Raw genomic sequence first — 24,932 nt, 5'->3', positions numbered from 1 at the left:
TGGGAACAGCCAGCATGTTAGCAGTTTGCATGGATTAGCTCATTAAATTGTCAGAATAGCCGTAAGAGGTGTGTACATAATTGGTCTCACCTCACATGGGGCAGCATAAAATTTGATGATAGCAACAGGGATTTTCCCTCCACACACCTCTTTCCCCACGGGGAGCCATGCCCGTCATTGCCTCAGAAGCCGCGTCTTGCCCACAAGTGGAGTGGATACAAAATTAAGAACAAAAGCCAACCTGCAACACCACTGAAAAATATTTTTAAAAATCAGAGAAAACACAGAAACTGTGTCTCCAAATAGGCATTATAAAGTGACAGCAGAGACCATATATGTATGTATGTTTCAGAGAAGAAGGGAGAAGGAGAGAAACATCAATGATGAGAATCATTGATTAGCTGCCTCCTGCATGCCTCCCATTGGGGATTGGGCTGCAACCCTGGCATGTGCCCTGACCAGGAATCGAACTGTGACCTCCTGGTTCATAGGTCAATGCCCAACCACTGAGCCTCGCCAACTGGGTAAGACTACAGTCTTGAAGTAGGTACAATGCCTTCTTGCAAGTGCCTGGCGTTGGGAACCCTTCTCTCAGAATCTGAGGAGCAGGATGGCAAACTGGTGGGTAAAACAGTGAGAGCCTGTCGGCCTGCACAAGCCTGGCATCCGCCTCTCCAGCGACAGGCTTAGGGACGAGTATGAAAAAGCCAGACACGCAAGAACCGTGCGTTTCCCATAATGGTACAGATGAGATTATATTGTCCAGAACAGTTTAAAAGCAGGAGCTTATTTCAAACAGGGGCATGCAGAGGCTGCACCGTGAAAACTCAATAAAGGAGAACATCTAATGAAAACAGTTATGACATACAACCGCAATCACAGGTCCTGCATGAATTATTAACCCCGAGCAGTTTTCTGCCAGTTCTGGGGACCGTGGATGGCATCTGGGGTATACAATTTGGGAGATATTGGTTCTCCGTTTCATAACAGAGAGCCTGAAGCAGGAGATCCAGTTATTTCTTCTTTAAATATATACTGCAATTACCAGTCAGCAGTGACTAAATGTTATTACCCATCCGCATCTCCATCCTGGCTCTGGGAACCCGGAATGAGTAAACCTGAGCAGGTTCATACCATTTTCTGTGACATAGTGGCTGGCCCATGTGCACACCTGTAAAGTTTGGGGAATTTGTTATTGGAAATTTTTATAGACAGAGACCAAGCAATGAAAAAAAAAAAAATCATTGAACGTGTTTACGACTTCCACTCAAAACCTTTCGCTGAATTCTCATTGCAATCAGAATACAATCTAAACTCCTTTGTTTCGTTTATGAGGCCTTCCATGGGCTTGTCCAGCTCACCTCCGACTCTGCATCATGCCTCTCCCTCCTGACTCGGTATCAGTCACCTTGGCCTGGATGGTTTTTAAAGGGGCCAAGTTCTCTCCCAACTCAGGGCCTTTGCACACGCTTCTCCCTCTCCCTGCGTCATTCCTGTCCGGCCCCACATGCTCTGCTTGATTCTCTTCCTCATTCTTCAGATCCCCACTTAAATAATCACCTCCCCACGGAGGTCTGCTCTGAACACCTTTTCTTAGGTACCTGCTGCCTGTGGGCACTATTCTCCATCGCGGCTTCCTGTCAGTTTACTCCGAGTCACTGATTGCAATTTACGGTTGTTTAGTCGTGGCTTCACGTGGGAGGCCTGCCTCTCCCAGGGGACAGGATGGCGGAAACCATGTCTGTGTTATTTACCACTGTCATTCTAGCAATAAGAATGCTACCTGCTATTTGTTGAATGAACCATGCTGTTTGTTATTTCTTATCTGTGGTATGTGAAGAACAGATCTGAGTCAGAATGCATGACACATGCACAGGGATGGGGGCCCAAGACGCTCCACCCATGCACCTGCGGAAAAGGCACCAGTGGTGGGCCAGCCCACTTCGGGTCCCCCGCAATGCACCTGCGTGTGCCTCTCTTTCTGCATGCTCCCAAATTTTCCTCGGCCGGTCCAGGTTCTTGGATCTTCTCAGGCCCTCATTAAGTCTCACTTCCTCCTTCAAAAAGGCCTTAGATTACTTGGTAAGAAAGTGCTTTAAAACTCTTCCTCATCTTACAGGGCTTCTGCCTCCCCCTCTGGCCAACCGCAGCCCTAACTCACAAATCTCCATTTAATTATGCGCTCTCTACTGGACACTTGGGTTTCATGTGCTGATTATGATTTTTCTATCAGACTATAAATGTTTTGATTAGGGTATCTGATTCTGGTGCCTCCTTATTCCCGAGAGGTCTAGATTTAAGGATGCAGTCCCGTCCATGGCAACATGAAGCCGAGAGCTCCCCTGTGGGCTTTAGGTCTCATGAACTCCTCTGCCTTGAGCTCATGTCAACTAGAAATTCAATTCTCTGTTACGTTACTTTCAAGAGTCCCCTCGCCCCAACTCAACCCCCAAACAGAAGTTTTAGGGACAGTAAAACTTCCTGAAGGTTTTGGAAGCTGCAGAGAAGGAGATTACATATCAAGTCATGGAGAAGTCAATCTGAGTCCACTGTTTCGCCTTCCTTTCTCCCCAAGTCTTTCCCAGCTCCATCCAGACTCTAGCATCCTTTCTCATGGTCTTTCCGGAATTTTGTTTCCTTCTCTCCTTTCCCCTTTTTCTTGAGGCCAGTTGTCCTTGATTCTGAGAGATATGTAATGATCATGTAGGGAAGCTGAAAGGTCCTGGATGTATCTCATACTCCATCCCAGGTTCAATGTGGCAAAGCATTGTTTAAATTTCTTACTCCAGGTTATTGTCTTGCTTCAATACCCATCAGAGTCCCTAACGCAGAGCCAAGCACGTAGTAGGTGATCAGTCAACACTTGCTAAGCATTGACTGAAGGACCCGATTTACCCAGGGGTGTAGTTTAGTATCATGAGCACAGGGTAGGGATAGGACATTCGTGTCCCCAGTCTTCCTGGTGTGTGAAATTTGAGTCGCCTTTTCCAGCACCATAAGGAAACACTGCCATCAGAGAAAGGAACTCCGTAGTTCAAATTGAAATAAGGTGGCAATAAAGTCACATGCAAATATCTACTTGTAAACGCTGAAGGGACTTAATCAACAAGCAAAGGGCACAGCTTTTGTATTGCAGCATAATGTACAAGCATTTTATTACTTTAGCAATTGGCAAAAAAAGTCAAATGACTTTATGGGGCTTTTTCTAAATTACCTTTATTAATGCACGTAATATTGTTGAAAAATTACACCACAGAATAAATGTTCCATTGAGCTACAAGCTGCCTGCAAGGCTATGTTGTAAATATACATGGCCAACTATGTTACTATCTTTACAACTCATTCTGCACCTATTACAGCCTTCTGAAACCCGACAAGCACTGAGTAATTGGAGAGGTTTAGATATTTTACAACAAAGCATACAGCAGGGGTAAGTGTGCAGCGAGCGCTTGGAAATAACACCAGTTGTCACCGAGTGTGGTAACCTATCTGGGAGATGTTTCAAAGTTTCCTTTCCCAGATGCTTCGCAGCTTTCTGATATGTTGACACTTACTTTTAGAAACCTGTTCTGTCTGATTTGAATAAACACAGTTTGAGGCTTGTGACAGGACTTTTCATATTCATTGTATTTTGATGCCTGGAAACGGAAAGGCTAATGGCTGAGATTGGCCAGGAAGGAGGGTAAAAGCTTTTGCTGTTCCCTCCGGTCATTTTGTCTGCATCTGTCTTGAGAGACAGTGCATCTAATTCCAGTTCAGGGTCTGCAAACGCAGTGCCTCTCTCCTGTCGTGTGGACTCTGCGGCCACCCTCTCACTCTCAATGATCTAATAATCCAGCAGATACCAATTCAGAGACCGGGATTCAACATCAATGTTTCAAGCCATCCTTCTCCCCACTATAGCCTCTCCTCAAGCGTGACCCCAGGGCCACTCTGTCTTCATTCACATCCTTCTTTTTCCTGCTTAAATCTATCACTTGCTGGACTCTAAGTCAAACTGATAGACGGTGTCTTGTCCTAATTTAGGAGGCTCATTTGCATGTCCTGCTGCCTCCAGTGAATTCCAGGGATTGGTTGAAGAAGGAGAAGGGGTGGAGAAATCCAAAATATAAAAACAGGGAAGGTCAGAGAGGCAAACTAAAATGTATTGCACTGCTCACCTCATAGAGCCCCCATTTCAGTGGACCAGCGGGCCCTCTGCAGATGGAAGCCATAGCAGTCCCCAAGAACGCACCTCGCAATCAGCAACAGATGCCAGGCTCTGCCCCCTGCTTCCCACGGCAGCTAGTTCCAGGCTGGGAAGACTTCCAAATGCAAAATATGTCACATTTAGACATAGTTTTTTACATCCTCATTTTTAGTAATTCACATTCTTTGCTTTTCTAACCTCCATCTCCTTGGTTTAAAAAAAAAAAAATTGAAGCCCATCTTTGTTTTTCTCTCAGGAACATGACGGAGTATTAGGAATATTTGGACCATGTCACTGGGAAGTGGTTGGAATCAGTGGTTAGGAAGGGAGAGCTGGGCTGGGTTGTACCCAGGCCAGCATCAGGACCAGGTGGATGGTGTGTGGTGATGTCCCTAATGTAGCTCAAGGGGCTACTAGAAGCCCCCACCACAGCTTCTTCTTTGGCCTCCATGCACCTGACTTCCCTCAGTCATGTGAACATATTTCTCCAGCTGGCAGAATGTTGTCCCTGTCTATAGCAGCCAAGAACAAGGATCTAAGATGGGCTTATCTAATAGTGATTGTTAACATCTGTTTAAATTGGTTTAATATTTTTATGTATATATAAAGTATGTGTACACACATATAAACTTAGATATAGTGTAGGAATATGCACACAGTTTTAATCCAAAAGCATTCTGTTTCTATTGTGGTATCCCATCTCCTCTGTACAAGTCTACCAAGTGCTCTGAACACACAAACAGCACAAAGCCAGACAATCAGAAGATTAGAGCATGCAGTATCATTGGGTGGATCTTCGGTGCACCCACCATGCCTTAATGTGGCAGGCGCCTTGCTAATTTTTGGGGACATAGCAATGAATAAGACTTGGGCCCTCACCTTCATTCTCAGCCTGACTTCTGACTTCTCTGAGTCATGGAAACAATCAGAGGAGAAAAATCTACCTACGCCTACAGTCTCATCTACCAACCCACTTGCTCTTATTCTGACTTCCCTCCAGTGACTAGGCTCTTAGCTAAAATCAACTTTCTCCACTTGAAGTCTGCTCTCTCCATTCCCTCTTGCCTACTCAAGGGCATCACACCACCAAGTATTCTCTTTAATCTGTGTTCTGCATCACCTATTTCCCTCTGCTCTGAAGTCACTTATGACTTCCATGTGGCCCAACCCAGTGGTCACATCTCAGTACTCATTTTACCGGATTTTCTCACAACTGTGAAACCCTGTCGTCACTTGGTATTGAGGATTCCAGTCTCTCTGGGTCCCCTCCTGCCTCGGGAGGTGCTCCTTCTCATTCATCTGTGCTGGTTCCTCACCATCAATGGAATCTCCTCATGTTGGTGTGCCCCCAGGATGAATTGTTGGGATTTTTCTCTGTTCAACTCCTACACTCACTCCATCCACTTCTGTGAATATTCACTGACACCTTTCCAACTTATATCTCTAGTTCAAGTTCCTCTTTGAATTTCAGACCCATGTATCAAATTTTCTTCTCAATAGGACCTCTTAGAGTTCTAATGTCAAACTTTATACATCCCAAATCAAATCTCTGATACTGCGTGCTCTGATCTTTATTGTTTGATTTGCACAGACCAGAAATCTTGGTGCCATCCTTCATTTCTTTCTCTCCTCCAGAACGCCACATAAATCACCTCATGTCACTTCTCTGCTCCAATGTTTTCCCATCAACTCAGATAAAAATCCAAGTCTTTCCCATGGCTTCCAAGGCCGTATAGATAGCAAACACTGCTCTCAGATACCTCTCTCTGACTATCTCCCCCTTATTTACTTGCCTTCTTACCATTCTTGGAATATCTGAAACGTAATCCCTCTGAACAGAAGGCTTCTCCTCCAAATGTCAGCATGGCTTGCTCCTTCACTTCTTCAAGTCACTGCTGAGTATTTTCTCACCCAGTACTGCTTTTCTATCCCTTTTTACTCTATTTGAACTTTTAAAATAACACTTGATAGTTATATGTCTCTTTTCTCTCCACCACTATAGTGTGCATTTCTTAGGAGCTATTTTGTTCATTGCAGGGCCTCGAGTATGCCCCAAACATACTATTGATAGATACCCAATAAATATGTATTGCGAACAGAATTAACAGCTCAGTCCTTTCCCTAAGGAGCCCACAGTCAAGCAGAGAAGACAGAAATAGAAAAATATATCCACAAGGCAGTGTAGAAAGTTCAATGATAGAAAGATGTGGGAGTGAAAGAGAGACACAGCTATTCTTCCAACATGGGGAGATCATAGAAAGCTTCCCGGAAGCGGAGATCAATTAAGTAGTAGTTAACTTGCTAAGGTGCATTGGCAGGAAGAGAGAGGTAGGGAAGACTTGTCTAGAGCATTTTAGATGGAGGGACAGCAGGAATAAATGTAGAGAATTCGGAAATCCCATGCTGCACCCTGGAACATGGCAGCATAGGTGGAAATTGTTTCTAAGCACAAACCAAGGGGCCAGAAGTGGTAAGAGATGAAGTTGGAGACCTAAATAGTCATGTCCTATAGCACCTTCAATTCCAAGATAATGAGCTTGGAGTGTAGATGCAGGGAGACATTTCAAGGTTGTACGCAGAGGTATGATTCACTCAGAAACTCTTCTGAGTAAATAGAGGCAATGGGCCAACTGTTGGCCAAATGGCCCCACCGCCACAGTGTTTCAGTCCAGCAGGGGATGCAGTGAGCAGCTGCAATGCAGGGAGGGATGGAGCATGGTCCTGGCCAGGTCACCTCTCTGGCTGTGTGGAGACACACAGGAAGCAGAGATAGGTCAGGTGGAGAATTCATAGTTCAATTCAGGCAAGAGCTAAGAAATTGTCAGTCCCAGGGAAGGAACGGTGTTCCCAGAGACAGTCAATGCACCATAGATTGACATGATAAAAGGTAGAGCTTCTCTGTGGTCTTCACCCCCCTTCCAGCACTCTATCTCACACCTGCTCCCTCCCAGGCTGCTGGGACCTTCCTGGGAAACCCGCGTGTGGATGAAGCTGGAAAATGCAATCTGGCTGCATCCTGAGAGTGTCACATGTTGGTTGTCTGGGACCACACACTGAGACACTTTGCAAGAAAATTTAACAGAAAGCAGATGGCAAGTGTCGGGGGGCCTCTCACAACTGAGAAGGCAAAGGAGTAAACCAGAAAACGAAACAGTGTTAGGACCAGAGTTCTGTGAACAGCAGAGAAGTGGTCCTCCCCGCCACCCTATACCCGAACCCCCCCCCCAACCCCCCCCCCCCCCCGCCCCGCCACTCTGCCCCTGGACTGGGAGGGAAGGAGGGAACTGACCTCTTGCAGGAGCCACTCTGGTCTCTGTGGCCCAGTGGATGGGGCGTGGTGCTTAGATTGATGGTGGATGGTCCCACCTCTCTTCATTCTGTTCCTTCACTCTGAATATTCTTTGAGCTTATTACAGCAGCTCAGAATGAGCACTCTAAATTTAGATCCAAACTATGTCATGTTTCCAAGGGAACTGTAAATTACTTTGTGAATGTACATACAACACAGCTAGCAAACTCTGCTTGACGAAGCCCTCTTACACTCGGTGTCTAAATTGTTGCCCCAGGACAGTGACAGCCTCGGCTAGATTGCCTTTGCTCCCCTTCTGTAGGAGACACTGCTAAGGTACAAGGGACTCAAGCCTTCAGCTGCTACAGCTCCAAACTCCCCAAAGCCCCATATACAAAGGTTTTGTTAGATGAAGAAGAGAGTCAAGATGTTCTATGGCTTATGATGAGCCACCCAACATGAGAGTGACCTGGCTACTCCTCCAAGCATCCAAGTCCTACCTGATAGTGAAACCAGAAGAGTCACTGACCCAGGAGGAAAGGTGGAACATGGGAAGCAGTTTTTGTTATTGTTGTTTTTATCCTCCCCCAAGGAGTGAGGATATTTTGCCATTGATTTTTAGAGAGAGTGGAAGGGAGAGGGGAGAGAGAAATTGGGAGAGGGAGAGGGAGAGAAAAGCATCGCTGTGACAGAGACACATTGATTGGTTGCCTCCCACATGTACCTGACCTGAGGGTGAGGATTGTACCTGCAACCAAGGTATGTGCCCTTGACCAAGAATTGTACCTGAGACCCTCCAGTGTGGCAAGCCAATGCTAACCACTGAGCACACCGGCCAGCGCAGGAAACAGTTTTTGGTGAGGGGAGGGAATCGCTTAGGACTGAGTTCAGTTGTAGTATCAGAGACTGGAAATAACAATGGTTGGCACAACATAGAAATTTATTTCTCTCCCAGGAATAAGAAGTCCAGAGACATCCAGTCCCGAGCTGGTAGAGTAGACACATGATGTCACCATAAACCCAGACACCTTCTTCTTCTCTCTACCTTTCCTGCTGTGCACTTTTCATCCTTGAGTTCACTGCATGGTCCAGGACAGCTCCTGGTGCTCCATCATCACGTCCATGCCCCGGGAGCAGGGAGGAGGCAGTAGACGGGCAACAGTCTTCAGTTCAGCCAGTCAGCTTCCTACATGCAGTTTTCCCGGACCCCACACAACACTCCGCTTATATTTCATTAGCCCAACCTTGATTACCTGGCCACAAGGCTTTTTTAAAAATTTAATTTATTGGGGTGACATTGGTTATTAAAATTATATAGGTTTCAAGTGTATAATTCTGATACATCACCTGTATATTTCAATGTTTGCTCACTATCCATAGTCAAATCTCCTGTTGCCATATATTTGGCCCTCTTTGCCCTTTGCTACCTCCTAACCCCCCTTCCCTCTGATAACATCCCCTCTGGTAACACTGTATCTATGAGTTTGTTTGTTTGTTTGTTTGTTTGTTTGTTCTTGTTTATTCATTCATTGCTTTCAGTGTTATATCTTCCATGTAAGTGAAATCATATGGTTCTTGACTTTTTCTGTCTGACTTATTTCACTTAGCATGATATTCTTCAGATCCATCCATATTGTCACAAATGGCAGTATTTTGTCTTTTTTTATGGCTGAGAAATGCTCCATTGTATGTATGTATTACATCTTCTTTATCCAATTAAAGGACACTGGTTGTTTCCACATGTTGGCCACCATGAATAATGCTGTAATGAACATATCTTTGCGAGTAAATGTTTTCAAAATTTTCAGGTAGAAACCCAGAAGTGGGGTTGCTGGGTCATATGGTAACTGTATTCTTAATTTTTTGAGGAACCTCCTTACTGTTTTCCATAGTGGCTGTACCAGTTTACATTCCCACCAGCAGGGAGTGAGGGTTCCTTTTTCTCTATGATCTCTCCAGCATTTGTTATTACCTGTCATGTTGGTAATAGCCTTTCAGGTGTGAGGTTGTATCTCATTGTAGTTTTGATTTGCATTTCCATATTAGCTATTAAAGTTGAACATCTTTTCATATATCTGTTGGCCATTTGTATGTCTTGAGAGAAGGGTCTATTTAGGTTCTTTGCCCATTTTTTTAATTGGCTTGTTTGTTTAGTATTGAGTTCTATGAATTCTTTATGTATTTTGGATATTAACCCCTTGTCAGAGCTGTTCTTTGCAAGTATCTTCTTCCATTCGGTTGATTGCCTTTTTTGTTTTGTTGACGGTTTCTTTTGCTGTGCAGAAGCTGTGTACTTTGCTATCCGAAGTCCCTTTTTATAGCTAATCAGGACACTGCCTCGGGAACAAACATCAGAGGTTTGGATAACAACCACTTCTACTCCATGTTCCTGAATTACTCAGGATGCTTATTTCAAAATGCCTCAGACCCGACATAGCACATCCAGAAACACTACCAGCTGGGCTAACGTGTTTTTTAGAGCACTTGCTTAAATGTTTAATATATATAATTATGTATATATATGCTTGGTGTCAGGGCAGCAGGAAAACACAGGAACTGCCCCCCTGTTGGGACCTGCCCAGCCTCCTCCCCTGGCAGGCCAGGCCTGGCACCGGCCTCTTCTGTGTGACCCTGAGGCCTGGCCTATTATTTGGACCCGGGTTGCCTAAGACCTGCCCTCAGGCCTGCCTGAGAGTGGGCTGGGCCACTGGGCAGTGCTTCCCCAAAGATAGCAAACCCAAGGAATTTGTGGGTTTAACGTGTCTATTCCAAATAGTGTGCACTCTCGACTGTGTAAACAGCACAGGAAAAAACATCACCAAAATCACTAGTGATTTTTGCTGTGTCAGGGTATTAAAAATATAACCTTTCTGTATGTTCTACTTAGCGTATAATGAATATTGTTTTTCTAAGCAGAAAACAAAACAAGACAAAAAAAATACAGACCTACTGGTTTAGCTTTTGGTGTGGATATTCTAACTCCGGAGGCACGCACACCTCTGCATCCTGGGGACACATGGGGCTGGCATCCTCCTTTTGCTGATGTGTCTCCTCTCCTTTGGTTCTGAGCCTAGTGGCTTGGATCCAGTTCTGTGGCTCAGCTGACCCCGGGTGCACCCTGCCTACAACACAGTATCCACCTCAGTCTTGCCCAGCTTCCTGCTCCAGCCCAGCTCAGGACAGCCGCAGCCTAGCCTTGGGTCCCGAAGCTGGTCTCCTCCGCCTCACATCCAGCTGCTATAGATGAAAAGCTTTGGCCCCTGGTGCCCCTCTGGATTCTCAGAGTCTAGTTTTAAGGAGCAAACACAGCCCAGAACAACAACAAAAAATAATTTACATTATAATCAGCACACTCTGGAAAGCAGACTGTCCCCTGAGCATTATTGATCCTCTGCATGAAATGATGGCTCCTCTCTATACTGTGGGTCAAGAAGACGCATCACAGATGCTGTCATGACCGCACCCATCGCCACCTGAGCATCCTCAGTCCTGCTGAATTCAAGTGCTCAGCGGTGGCTCGGCAGCCTACTTCACTGCTCTAAATACCGGGCTGAGGGGAGATGGAGAAGGAAGGATTCTCATAACAGACCTCTGACCTGTGCAGAGATAGAGACCATGTGCTGCTTTATTCTTCATGTTAACCAGCCAGTACCTTCCCATCGAGCACATACTGCTTCATAATTTATCCAGTATTTCCACAGAGACTTGCTTCTCACAATAAATAATTCCCATTTCCCAGAGAAGTGCACTGAGAGAGCAGTCACCTGACTTGTTCCAGCTCATGGAACCAGGAAATGGAAGTGACAGGAAGCTCAAGGCAGGTGCTCGGCCCCACCAAAATTTCTCTGAGGTGGCCCCTGGAGGGGGCCATCTGTGACCAGCACACAGCCAGCAACCTCCATCAAGCCCAAGGGCAAAGAAGGCCACAGAGCATCCTTCATTTCTGAGAAGAATCAAGTAAATCTTTGAGAGGCTGTCAAGGTCCAAATAAACAGAGAAGCCAGCTTTTCAGTGAAGATGGACGTGTGGCAGGTGAAGACAATTGGAGGGTGTGAACGGTCTGACAGGTACCAAGGTCAATAATAAAAACAGTGTGACAGCAGCAGTAATCAAAGGAAAAGTGAGGGGGGACCTAGAGTCCTGACACTCTTGGTGAGGGATCCTGGAAGGGGCAGGCAGGACATTCATAGCCTGGCAACACAGTGTGCTGATGGCCAGCAGGCCAGCGTGTCCCAGTCCCCTCAGCATCATTGCACACATGCCCACCAACCATCTTCCTGGGCAGCTGCAGAGAGGAACACTTGAGAAATGTTGGAAGCAGGAAAAACCAATGTATGTGACTATGTAGACACCTGAGTAGGTAAGGCAAGCTGGGCTCACAGCACATGCATGCATACATGTGTACATGTATGAAGAGAGAACCGATTAGACTTCAGGATCTGTGCTCTATGCTGGACCACAGACCTGCCCTCCAGGTACCTTCCACTGGAGGGGGCACCTCTGTAGATAACGTCTCTGATAAGTGTAGTAAAAAGTTCTACTTGAGCTCAGAAAGGGAGCTGAGTGTCACAAATTCCTTCTCCAATGAAGCCTCACATCCCTTAGCATCAAAAAAGACCTTGGGGCCAGGCTGCTGAAGTCTGAATCCTGGCCCCTCCTTCGTGGTTTTAGACAAGTCACTTAACCTCTCTGTGGCGTAATATTCCCATCTGTAAAACGGGCAGGATCATAGCAGCTTGTTTGTTTGCTGTGAGGCTTAAATAAGTTAATGTGTAAAGCCTTCAGCAGAGTGCTGGCGTGTGCCTGGAATGCATAGGCGTGGGTCCTGGCCTTTCTGACGCAATCCTGCCTGCGCATCGCGGCGGCCAGACCGCACCCCCTAGGCTTGGTGGTTCTATCTGCCCGGCTTCACTGAGGGTGGTGGGATTTTCCTTCCTAATTAAATGCAGCTGGTTTGGACAAACCCGCCGCCATCCCACCAGAGACGGGAAAGCCCAGAGATCTTGTTATTTTGAAGAAAGGCGATACCTAATCATTGTTGATTAATACTGTGGACCCTGCTTGCAGATCAAACATTTGAATCATTCTGGACACATTCATGGGTCTAGATCAGTGGTCGGCAAACTCATTAGTCAATAGAGCCAAATATCAACAGTACAACGATTGAAATTTCTTTTGAGAGCCAAATTTTTTTAAACTTAAACTATATAGGTAGTTTGTTATTAACTTAATTAGGGTACTCCTTAGCTTGCCTTTGCTAAAAACTCAAGGGTGCCAAAGAGCCACATGTGGCTCTTGAGCCGCAGCTTGCCGACCACTGGTCTAGATCAATGAAGGTGGAGTATTCCACCACCATAGAAGAACATGCTGCCTGCCTCATAACTGCCTTCCAAAGCAGCCCTTGAGGGAGAAGGCATGAGAAGAAGTTCCTCTCCTTGGGCTTCCCAAGAATCTGCTGGTGTCTTCTCAGCCAAGGGATGCTTTTACAATGAGTTCCCTGCCTGATAACAAACTAGGATCAAAGGGATGCGTTTTCTTCTCCCAAACTTCAAAGAAAGGATTCCATTTCGAGTGGCTGCTAGAGAAAGCTGATATTCTCAGGGTGTCTTCCTTCAACCATGCAGTTGTTGAATAATTCCATGGAGAGAAGCAGAAAAGTCTCCTCTGCCCTGTCCTGCTTAGGCTCCTTCTCCCCCTCGGCTGACCCCCTCACCACTATGACCTCCAGCCCCGCAGGTCAGAGTCAGGGTGGTGAGCTCCCTTGCCCCAATCTCAAGGAGCCCCTATAAGTGGTTACAGAGGGAAATAAAGTAAAAGGCTGAAACTTTATGGCTTAGTATTTGCAAGAATGAACCTCAGTTTACTCATCTACAATATAAGCGGGACAACAAACCCGCCTTCCATACTTCACAAAACCTGGAGAAGGCTCAACCGAGACTGTGTTCAGGAAACACCCCGAAAACTGTAATAAGTCTGCAAATGTCAGGAGTCTGTCACTCCGCCTCATTTTAGTGCTTTTCAAAAGGGGAAAGGTAGAAAGATCAATGCGGGAGAAAAACTGCTGAATCCTCTCAAGGCCATGAATCTTTCTCTGGCTCCGCGTGAAGTCGCGCTGAACCATGTCCACCGTTAGGTTAGTTGAAGGCTGCTGTTAAAATGAAAATGTCACCGTTATTTATGGTTTAAGGCCTACCTGTTTCCAAATAGGTTTCCAGAAGGTGTTAATTTATTGCCAATACTGTATCTTGTGTTACTTTGGCATTTGACTGCTGAGGCAATGAGGCAGAGGAGACAGGGCAGAGTTGGGGACAGAAGAAAGGTCTGGAGAAACGGCTCTTCCCAGGAAGCTAGTTCCCTAACTAACTACAGCAGGGGTCTTCAAACTACGGCCCGCGGGCCACATGCGGCCCGCAGAGGAGTCTGATCCGGCCCGCCAGGTTTTTTGGGCAGTGAGCGCAGCCGAGGTGTTACAGTAGGAATTAGTAGTTCATATAGTCCGGCCCTCCAGCTCTCTGAGGGACCGTGATCTGGCCCCCATTTTAAAAAGTTTGAGGACCCCTGAACTACAGGGACCAGCCCTGGACAGTCACAGCCGGTCAGTGAGCACACTGGACCCAGCCCAGCAGAGCTCTTAGCATCCCCACACCCAGAGGAGGTGAGGGGAGTGGCAGAGAGGTTACTGGAACCCTGAGAGTCAGGCAGAGAAGGTCACCTTGAGGGAAGCAGTGTTGTTCTATTGGGGACACAGCCAGCATGGGGCTGCCCGGAGGAAGCCAGGACTCACTAGCCAGCAGGGGAGCTGTAGCTCCTCCACGTGGCTAAGTGGGAAGCTCCAGGGTAAGAGAGAGCCTCTGGGGAAAGAGATCCGGGAGGAGAAGGGTCTGGGGGCAGAAGGAAGAACTCCTGGAGTGTGTGTGCAGAGAGGGGAGGCTGGTGGAACAGTGCACAGGAGGCTGGGGAGAAAGGAGATTGCGCTGAGGTGGGGGGGGACTTCCATCAGAAACCAGGGCGCCGTGTACAGGGATTTCAGGTATAAACCCTAGCCCACCCGAGGCATTCTGCATCCTCCTGTGGGCTGATCCGTACCCCCTGTGAACCACACCGGGACTTTGGGGACCCTCACAGCATGCTTGGCTCCCCAAAGCCTCGGGAACTGGCTACACTGAGAGCCTGTATTCTCAATTTGTCAGAAAGGCAGCTGCTTGTAGCTAGATAGTCAATTCTTGTCTTTATTCAGATTGAAAGCATTTAAAGGTCCAGTATTTTACAATATATCTTCTGGATGCAGCAGTTAATAAAACCACATTTGAATTTCACTGGAGTCCCCTTTAAACAATAATGAACAAAGATGATACTGTATAACTTAATGGAGAGCAAAATGCATTTTGTCAAGACAGAGAAGGGAGAGGGAAGGAATTTAAGGAATTATGTGCCCTGGAAAAATCGCTCTCTAAAGTCGTGAGGAAGACGAATCTGGGCCTTAGCAACCGCATCACTGCAAAATAAGATAAATGACAAGCAAAACAAACGTTTACATTTTTCAGATCAGGATTCATCTTTGGGGCCAGTTGCAACCACAGATGCCGAAGGGTTTCTTAATCATGATGTCATACTCAGATTACAAAACACTGGTGGCACAACATGCCCATGGGATCCAGACCCTGTTTCTGGAGATGCCAGTCAAGGCTCTCTGACATCTTAGCACCTTCCATCTCTGAACAAACAGCTCCCAACCCCCTTCTCCCAGGCCGCCACCCAGGAGACGGGCCCTTCCTCGGGCACGATTTTCACTTTGCTCCTCTTACTTCTGCTGCCTTTCCCATTGAGCTTTCTCTAAAGTAGGGGTGTCGAACTCAATCAGAGAAGGGGCCAAAATCTAAAATCCAGCCTAAATCACGGGCCGAATGGTTTACTGAACAGTCATAAACTGACAATGTCATAAACTGACAGCGGAGTGCAGTGATGACAGCGTGGTGCGGGCCACATTGCAAGGCCTGGCGGGCTGGATTTGGCCCGCGGGCCTTGTGTTTGACACATGTGCTCTAAAGAGTCTTCTGGTAGAAATGCTTCCATCTGCCAGGCTCCCAGAATTTCCCCACACCTCTGACAGGGCGCTCATCCCAGTCGGCTGTTAATCCTAGTTTTACGGTTAGCTTACTCCAGGTGACACCGGCCGTTACCTGAGAGATCTCCATGAAATCTAGCCCAGTCTCTCGCATGCAATCAGTGTGGAACTGGATTTAATTAAGCAAGTTGTGCTCTATACCCCAGTGCTCGCAGAGGATCCTCAGATTTCAGTTATAAAATAATTATGGTGTTTCAGGCACTAGAAAATATAATTCACCCGTGTGTAGTCTTTGGGCCAGGGCAGTGCTATTTTATGCTCTAAAAGTCATAATTCACCCAATGAAGTCAATGACTCCCTTAGAGCTCCTTCAGAGCCGAGTGTTCATAAGCTGTCACCTTCAACATACAAGCCATCCGAAGGAATTAATGGATAGCCAATACGAAAGCAATTATTCTGTTCCTGCTGGAAGTATCAGCTCCAATAGAGTTATGTCATGTAATTGAAAACAGCGTGAATTTGATATTTGAATCTCTCATTAGGTATTTTTAGAGCAGATGAATTATCTGGTGTTCTGAATGTGGATAAGTATAATTTTTACAGGTGACAAGTCCTAAGATATGTTTGTTTCTAAAGGGTTTCAATGCCCTAGAAATCCAGCAATTTCTACATGTACAAGCATAACTAATTAGATGTTCTGAGCCCATCTTTATAAATTGGATTTACCCCAGTTGTCCTCCAGGCCCCCACTGGCCCATGGACATCAAGCCCTGGGAGCACTGCTAGTACATGAGCACCTCCCTTGCGTCACAGCCATACACCAGCATGCGTTATTTTCATAATCTAGTTTTCATTGATGTCAAGCCTTTGCAAAGATGGAAGATGCTCCCTTCAGAGGCAGAACTTCCTTGCACTTGTCCTTGGGGTTCCAACTAACTCCGCTCATGCTGTGCTCTTTGCCTGCTCTCCCCACCTGCACCCCACAACTCTATCCACCTTTCCGACACCACCCCTCCATCTGGCCTGGGTCCCTCTCTCTTCAGGAGTCACTATGGTCCTTCTCACCCTCATCTTTGCTCCCTGCTAGGAGTGCCTTTTAAACTTAAATTGGGTGATCTTCAGTTTAATAATAAAAATGGACTGCCTTGCTTTCTCAAACTTCACTTTTATGTGCAGGAGTCCAGTCTTCTCAACCAGATGATAAGGCCCAGGAGGGTAGAGACCGCATTTTATATTGTGAACTAATTTCTTCATCTATTCTAAGGAGTATCTCGGGCAGAAGATAAGAGCCATTGATCCAGGCTATAGTCTTATTGGCCATCTTTCATCCGTTTTATTAAACGTAAAGAAGAGAAAGATGAAGAGTAATATGATGCTTCAAGAATAATTGAACAGCAAATGGGGATGTGCTATTCCCCCAGCTCAGGAAACACAGACAAAAGACACACACACATACACAAAAACAGACATCAGTGACAGCAAAAGTCAAACTCTTGGAAGAATTCTTGACCAAAATGGTGGAGACTAATTAGGAATTCTTACTTATATCCTACCTTCTTCCAAAGGATGTAAACCACTGCTGAAGGGAGGCTGTGGTGACCAAGACAGAACTGAGTCTGGAAATATGGCTCAGGAGTCAGCTTGGCTCTAACTTACTGTGTACAACTGGGCAAATCCCTCCCATGCGTTGAGCCTCCTCTGTAAAATAGGAGTAATCCATTGGTGGTCCTCAGTATTCAATGGTCTGTACTTTTAAATAATATATATTTTAATGCTCTACATATGTTAAGAATTCTCTGGGATCTATAAAAAGTGGATAAATTCTCACCTAAATGGGATCTCTATTGACCAGAGATCCTGGGGCAACCTGGAAGGCAGACCATCAGCCTCCGCTGCCCAACAGGAAATGGTTCCCCCAGCGGGCAAAGCTGCCAGCCTCGCCAGTTGTCTTGCAAAGTGGGAATTCTAACCTGGCTGACCTCATGCTCACTCCCAGGCATGACAGTGCCCTCCGTTGGTGTTTTTCCCTGGGTCCTTAACCAAGACCCTGTTTTTTTCAGATGAAGAAAGAATTGTCCTGAGAGATCAGGACAATTAGCGTTCTCACAGAGCACACAAGACAGGGCCATTGGAGGAGTCCAGAGCCGGATCCCCCCAGCCCAGCCCTGTGGTTTCTATAATCCACTCCGACACAAAGCCACAGACGTCCTGGGCTGAGCACTTGCGTGCGCCCCACCTGATTCCGCACCGAAGGCCCTCCCTGCAGATCCGATGGGGGACATCAGGTGACCGCGGTCCGGGAGCATGGGGCAGCCGTCCTCCCACGCCACCGCGGGCCGCTGACAGCTCCGGGCCAGCCGTGCGGTCCAGCCTGCAGGGAGTTTTCTGCCCTCGGGTTCTTTTCAGAAACCTGACAGGCCCAATAAAGGCCCAGCGCTGATGGAGAGAGCGGCCCACATCCTCCCAGCAGCCCGCTGCCTCCGCTGACACAATGGGGCCGCAGTAATCCCATTACACCCTCGTCTTTCATAATTACTCTCTTTCTGCAAGTGACAGAGCATCCCAACGGCAGGGAGGCGAACTATTTTTAAACTATTTCTATAAAAAAAAAAAAAAAAAAAAAAAAAAAGACTCGTTTTTTCATAGATACAGTTCTGTTCTATAAATCACACTAGGGACAGAGTGGGCACTAAGGTTGGTGGAAGCGAGAAATCCCGAAGACTGGCCGCCACTCCCACCTCCCCCAACAAGAGCTCGCCTCACCCAACCTGCCCAACAACCTGCACACACTTTTCTTTTCTCCTCCTTTTGTTTCTGAGTCCCTCTGCCAGTGTTTGTCACCTCCAGCCCCTCTCTGACTCTAGGGAAAAAGAAAGAATTACAAAGGCAAAGCTTCCTGTGAGGGACTTGCAGCCTTCCTCTTTCCCCCTCCCACCCACTCCACACCTACTTTCTTGAGACCAGCTCTCCTCGCCCTTCTCCTCTGGTCTGGGAAAATTTGTCTGCAGGATGTATTTCTAGAACAGTAGTATCTCAATGAGAGGACATGAAGCCAGTGGAGGGCAGTGAAGGGGAAAAGCAAAATAAAGCCACCGAGGAGCCACATTAGCTGGGGCAGGAGCTTCAGCCGGGCCAGGGTGACCTCCCAGAGGTGATGGCATCTTCAGAAACCAGGCACCATCCAGTCCCCGGGACCATCCTGCCATCTGCCTGCCTCTTACAAATTCCTCAAAGACACCCCAGTGCCGCCACATTAGTTATATTGATAAGGAAGCTGGAGCGCTGGAAATGAATCAATGGCACCACCAGGATTTCTTGAGTATCAATCTATCGAGTTACTGCGCCTCCTTTGCACTCACATTTCTGGGGTCAATAGCTATCGGTCTCACTCACCACTGTTAGTGTATCATTGAAGCCTGCGTATATTATCCGTCCCTCAGGGTTATATTTTTTCTCACTCTACCTGGCGCTCTGCCATTCCCCCCTCCATCTTTCCTGTCTTTACTTCCTTTCCCCTCCTCCCACCATCTCTGACGAGCCCATCTTGCTTCTAGGCCTGAAGTCTCCCTAGTTGTGGTGGGGGTGCACCTGAGAGATGGGAAGACAGTGAGATGAGAGGAGGTGGCTCTCCACTCCAGTCCCCAAAGTGGTTTTTGGTGACAGATTTGCATTTAGCTTAGGGATGCAGACACCAACCGCCCCCTCTCCACACACACGCCCATACATGCCCCCTCCTCCCCACACACACACACAGACACACATACACCAAAGCCAGATCATGGGTCTCAGAGCAGATGGGATCCCCCTAAAGGAGACAGGGGAGCAAATGCAGCACGAGGGTAAGCCATGGGATTAGACCAGATCCTCAGAAGGGGACGTTGCAAAGACCTGCCCACAGCATTGCTGAAAAGTGCCATAAAAAGGCCTGCAGAACACTGAGCATCCTTAGCCACACAGGAACAGGAGGCGGAGGCAGGGGAGGAAGCCAGGGACACAATAAAGAAAAGCCACTTCAAAACAATTACTAAGTGACATGAGCTCGACAGGACCAAAGACATGTTTATTACGGGCATGAATAAGCATTGGTTTCATTCCACCTTCAGCAGGCGTCAGAAGTAGTGAGGAAAATGAGACCCCTCATCCCATTCATTCCACCTTCTCTGTGCAGAAAAGCAACCTGAACGAAATGTGGAGACACAAGAGAGAAGCAGAGAGTCTGTGGTGTGATTAACAATGGCTGCTGGCTGGGCCTGGTGGGAACACACCAGCGGGAGCTCAGAGAAGTAAATGAAACCAGAGTTTGCTGGTGCCGGCCCCGGTTTTCTGTAACGGCTGGCTCAGTGGGGAAGGGCACGTTTAAAGAACATCTCCCAACTCCTCGAGGATTAAGGTTTGCTGGTGTAGAATTGCTTTTGACTCCCAGGACACAGGAGGCCTGGCACCATCGGACCAGCCTTCCCGCCAGGAAGTGGGAAACAGGATTGGGAGAGAAAGCATTCAGCTAAAAGTCATCACTGTCAGGAAGTCCTAGATCTGATCCCGAGAGAGGAGTGTGTTGATTTGTAAGCGTGTTGATTTGTAAGTCTTTTCATGAGAATGGCATGTGGCCACGAAGGCCGGCGGGGAAACAGCAGTGAAGAGCACAGGCTCCACGCAGGTGCACCAGCCTCGGTCTTGGCTCCTCTGCCTCAGTAGCTGCCAGTCTTGGTCAAATACTTTGGTTTTCCTGAAGCTCATTTTCCTCAAACAATGGAAATTAAAAGAGGAGACACCATTATAGTAACATCACCGCGGAGCCCTGTTGTTGTTTACAGCCAATCTGATTAGATGATGCCTCTTCCGATTGGGTGTTGCCTGAGCCACACCAGTTACTAAACCTCTTGACTCCTGAATATCACTCCTCTCCCTCTTATAAGTTGGTTGTCAGGAATGGATGAAATTATAAGGAAAACGCTTAGCTCGGTGTCTGATAAAAATGCCCAGTGGTATTCGTTATGGATTGGATCATATCCCACAAAGAAGATATGCTGACAGTCTAACCCCTGGCCCCTCAGAAAGTAACCTAATTTGGAAATAGGGTCATTGCAGATGTGATTAGTTACGATGAGGTCATACTGAGTGATGGGCCCCTAATCTAGTGTGACTGATGTCCTTGAAAGAAGTGGCGACAAGGAGACACAGGGAGGGGCCATGTGGAAATGAAGGCACAGATGGGAGTGATGCATCTCCAAGCCCAGGAGCGGCTCAGGGTCTCGCCCATCACCAGAAGCCAGGAGACAGGCATGGGGCAGACCTTTCCTCAGAGCCCTCAGCAGGAACTAACCCTGAGGACATCTCGGCTTTGAACTTCTAGTGCCCAGAACCATCCCTATGTGAGAAAGCTGTGTTGTTTTAAGCTACCCAGTTTGTGGTAACTTGTTATGGAGCCCTTGAACACAGTATTATACTGGACACACTCCTCAAAGGCATGAACTTGAAAAGTATCTGGGAGAAGACCTTAGCAATCTTATTAGTCCAATCTCTCATGTGGTGCCTGAAAGGCCATCTTCGGCATTCTCAAGAAGTAGTCCAGCTGCTTGTGCTTGGATACCTCCAGTGACTGGAACTCATGGCAATCTAGTAGCTCTGACGATTCGAAAAACTACTCTATATGGAGCCAAAAGTATGCTTTCCCATAGATTCCCCTTATTTGGTGGAAACTACCTCCCTTGAACCTTTTGTCATAGAAATGTCTGATTCTTTAGCATTTAACATTTGCATTCATTGAACAAATCATGTTACCTTGCTATGTTATGTTATCTTATGTTCTAGCACATAACAGAAGTTATCACATGCAATTTCTTTTATATATAATGAACTCTGTCTTCTCAATCTATTAAAATCCAGTTCTATATTTTACATCTCCTGGTAGACTAGGTAATGCTGTGGGAAACACCAAAATAAAACCTGTGCTTCAAAAACCAGAGGATTACTTCTCTCTCATGCACTGTCACCTACTGTGGCCCAGCAGGGGCTCTCCGTTTGTTGTCATAGCTCCGGGACCCAGACTGAGAAAGCAGCCAGCATCTGGAACACTCCACTGTGGTAGGGATAAAGCTTTGGAACATCACCCATCGGCAATAATGCCCCAGCCCAGAAGCAACACTCCTCACTTCCCCTCACAACTCATTGGCCAGTGCTAGTGGCATGGCCTCACCCAATCAGCAGGAGGCCCAAAGATACAGTCCTAGACAATATTGTCCTTCGGTGCGTCTGGAAGCCAGGCCTAGGAACACTGGGCTCACGGCACTGGGGTCACCATCCCCTGAGTGGATTCCTGCTGTTCCATCCTCCTGCCTGTTGGTCAAGGTCATGAGCACATTACATTGTCATTATACTACTTGTGTTTCCATCTCCTCCGTGAGACAAGGTTTCTCAAGGGCAGGGATTAGGTCAGAATAAACATTTGGTGTGCAGATGTATTTGTGACCAGTGACCATGCACAGTGAGAGCCAAAGTCCTGACCGTAGTGCCCAGGCCATATCTTATCTAGATAGGACAAGAACCAGATAGTTTTCTGTCTGTCCACAAACTATACCTATTCATTTCACTGAATGCCAGGAGCTGGCTAAGTATTATACGAATACCAACTCGATCATCACTACAATTCCATAAGGAGGATGCTGTTATGATCTCCACCTTATAGGTGGGGAAACTGAGGCATGAAGAGCTACTTGATCTACCACTCACAGGTAGAAAGCAAAGCAAAGGAGTGGGGTTTGAACCCAGGTAGTCTGACTCCAGAGCCAGCTCTTAACCTTTGCTCTCCAATCTCGACCTCTCTGGGCAGAATCTCCTCCATCCTAAAACGGAAATGATCCTAATAACCATAGAGGTGTTCTGAGGATCAATTAGGTCAGGTGTGAGGTGCACAGCACACATTCAGTGCATGTTCTGTTTGCCGCCTCGTCCTTGGACTCACAGTTACTCTCCCTTCGTCAGCCCTTAGTCCTTAATCTTCTTAGTAGCTTTAAAGCCACCTTTAGAAACCAACTTTGTGGGCCTCTTTTCTCCTCTGTGTGGGGAATAAAAAAGCAATATAATTTCCCTAAACCTGATTTGCATGACAGTAAGTAGATTGTTCTGTGCGGTTCTTTGTGACTGAGTAACCAGCAGAGGAGCTAATTTATTAGTTTAGCAATTTAAGCAGGACCTCGGAAGAAAGGAGCCCCGATCACGCAGCGGTGGGACTGTGCTAATGAGAAGATTAGAGGCGTGTGCAGCCCGCACAGTCCCAGATCATCACACGTGTACCCGAGGATTATTAACAACCACAATTACCGGAAACTGTGTTATCTGCCTGGCTGGTTATTCTCAAGTCAACTGGTATGGAAGAGATGAGCTTGGAGGAGTTGATAAGTTATTTTGAAGTGGCTGGTGGGGGCCCTTCATAATAACGATCTGTCGAAATGCGAGGCTCCCCGGTGCCTTCACCCTAATTCTCACCCAGGAGTGGAAGGAAGCGCTGAGTTTTCTTTGGAGAAGGAGGCTCTCCACAGAGCCTGGGCCCCGCCTCGCAGGCCCTCTTTGCTGGAACCACTTGCCACCCCGGGGCCGGTCTCCTGTGTACCAGATAATCTTTGGAGGCAGTGTCCATTTCAAGGGACACAGCTCTGGGCTTTTATGACGCTGGTAGTTTCTGTCTCTTTCCAGCCTCCCACCCCTTAAAAGTCTTCGCTTGCCTGTCTTGGGCTTTGCAGGACTCTGCACAGCATGGCACCCAGTGCAGTTCTTGGAAATAACATCAGTCCTGCTTTCTCTTGCAGATTCTGACAACTCCATGCTGGGAGCTGCAGGCTGGTCTTGAACCCAGAGCTCTGCACGGAGGATGGGGGCAGACGGGGAAACTGTGGTCCTGAAGAACATGCTCCTTGGCGTCAACCTGATCCTTCTGGGCTCCATGCTCCAGCCCACAGAGTGTCAGCTGGAGGTCCCCACGGAGAGGGGCCAGAGACCGGCCGTGGAGGAGGAGGGAGGCATGCCCAGCTACAACACATCCGACAAAGAGCCGCCTGTGGCCTTCAACCACGTGTACAACATCCACGTGCCCCCGGACAGCCTCTGCTCCTCCTCGGGGCTGGAGGCCTCGGCCGAGCAGGAGGTGAGTGCGGAAGACGAGGCGCCGGCCGAGTATCTGGGCCAGACCTCCGACCCGGAGAGCCAGGTCACCGTCACCCACAGGATCAACCTCCCCAAAAAGGCCTGCCCGTGCGCCGCCGGCTCGGCCCAGGTGCTGCGGGAGCTGCTGAGCCGCATCGAGATGCTGGAGAGGGAGGTGTCGGTGCTCCGGGACCAGTGCGGCAGCAGCTGCTGCCAAGAAAGTACCGCCACAGGTAGGGCTGGGCCCCTGCAGGGGGCTCAGGTGGGAAGAGGAGGGGAATCCAGAAGGAAAGGAGCCCCAGTCTGTAGCTCTGGGATAAAGCAGCTCTGAGATCCGCATGCAGTCCTCCCTGGAGGACTCGGCACTCGCATTCTCCATACCCACACGCTCTCGCCTCGCCGGTGTGGAAGACATTACTTGCTTCTGGGGGGACGAGTCAGGGAATGGCACATCGATTCAGCACAGCAGTGAGCAGGGAGTGCGATGTCTGTCTTCATTCATCTTGGGTTTTTACGGGCTGTTGAATTGATATCTCTCCGTGTTAACCTGAGGGACTAGAGAATGCAGGCGCGTGTTCACTCCGTCGCAGCCTTTCTCCCGTCTGAGTAAATGATAGTCATCAAGGTCTCCCAGGACCCATCCCCGTCTTCTCCAGCAAGGTGGAAATTTTGGCCCCTGTCCCCTCCACCAGCATGCATGTGTGCACACACCTGCTCACACATGCACACACACGAATTGCTTATTCTGCACCCCTTCCAAAGGCTGAACGTCCGGGAGAGGTACCTCCAGTCTCACCCACCCCTGCAAGTAACACTTAGGAGTTACTGTCTGTGCCTCTCTGACAGGTCATTAGGTTTTCAGAGCCTGCCTCCCTGAGTTCCAATCTGGACTCTGCTATTGACTAGCTTAATCCTTAAGCAAGTCCCACTGCCTGTGCCTTTCTTTCCCCGTCGACAAATGGGGACAGAGCAGAATGGCAAGGGGTCCTTAAGATACAAGCATCCACTCAGGGGAAAGCCTGGCCCCTCCTGAGCCCACGGGAGCATGAGCTATTGCCTGCTGACCCACCCGAGCAGAAGCTGTCTGTGCCTGTGTGCATATCTCTTTACCCCAATGCCCCATAGAGTCCTGCCTTCCTGCCATTCACCCTTTGGAGAGAACAGGAATCTGTCTCACTAGTTTGGGTTCCAGCTTTCACTTCGAATATCTCCAGGCTCTCCCAGGGACGAAGGCAGGAGGGGCCCAGATG

The 24,932-nt window shown here is 47.8% G+C and overlaps 1 protein-coding gene across 3 annotated transcripts in view; it reads left to right on the top strand.

Moving 5' to 3' along the window:
• Window positions 1-24,932, top strand: part of TNR (tenascin R) — a 310,075-nt gene that overhangs the window by 230,518 nt on the left and 54,625 nt on the right. For all 3 annotated transcript variants that reach the window (XM_084865195.1, XM_084865194.1, XM_084865193.1), the window contains exon 3: window positions 23,349-23,915. In XM_084865195.1, coding sequence (XP_084721321.1) covers window positions 23,411-23,915 — 505 coding nt within the window. In that variant the 5' untranslated portion in view covers window positions 23,349-23,410. The remainder of the gene's footprint in view (window positions 1-23,348; window positions 23,916-24,932) is intronic.

The sequence above is a fragment of the Pipistrellus hanaki genome (assembly GCF_964339955.1).
Source record: "Pipistrellus hanaki genome assembly, chromosome: 18".
NCBI classification, from domain to species: Eukaryota; Metazoa; Chordata; class Mammalia; order Chiroptera; family Vespertilionidae; genus Pipistrellus; species Pipistrellus hanaki.
The sequence above is the reverse complement of the archived record's forward strand: the minus strand, read 5'-3'. Positions and strand labels throughout refer to the sequence as shown.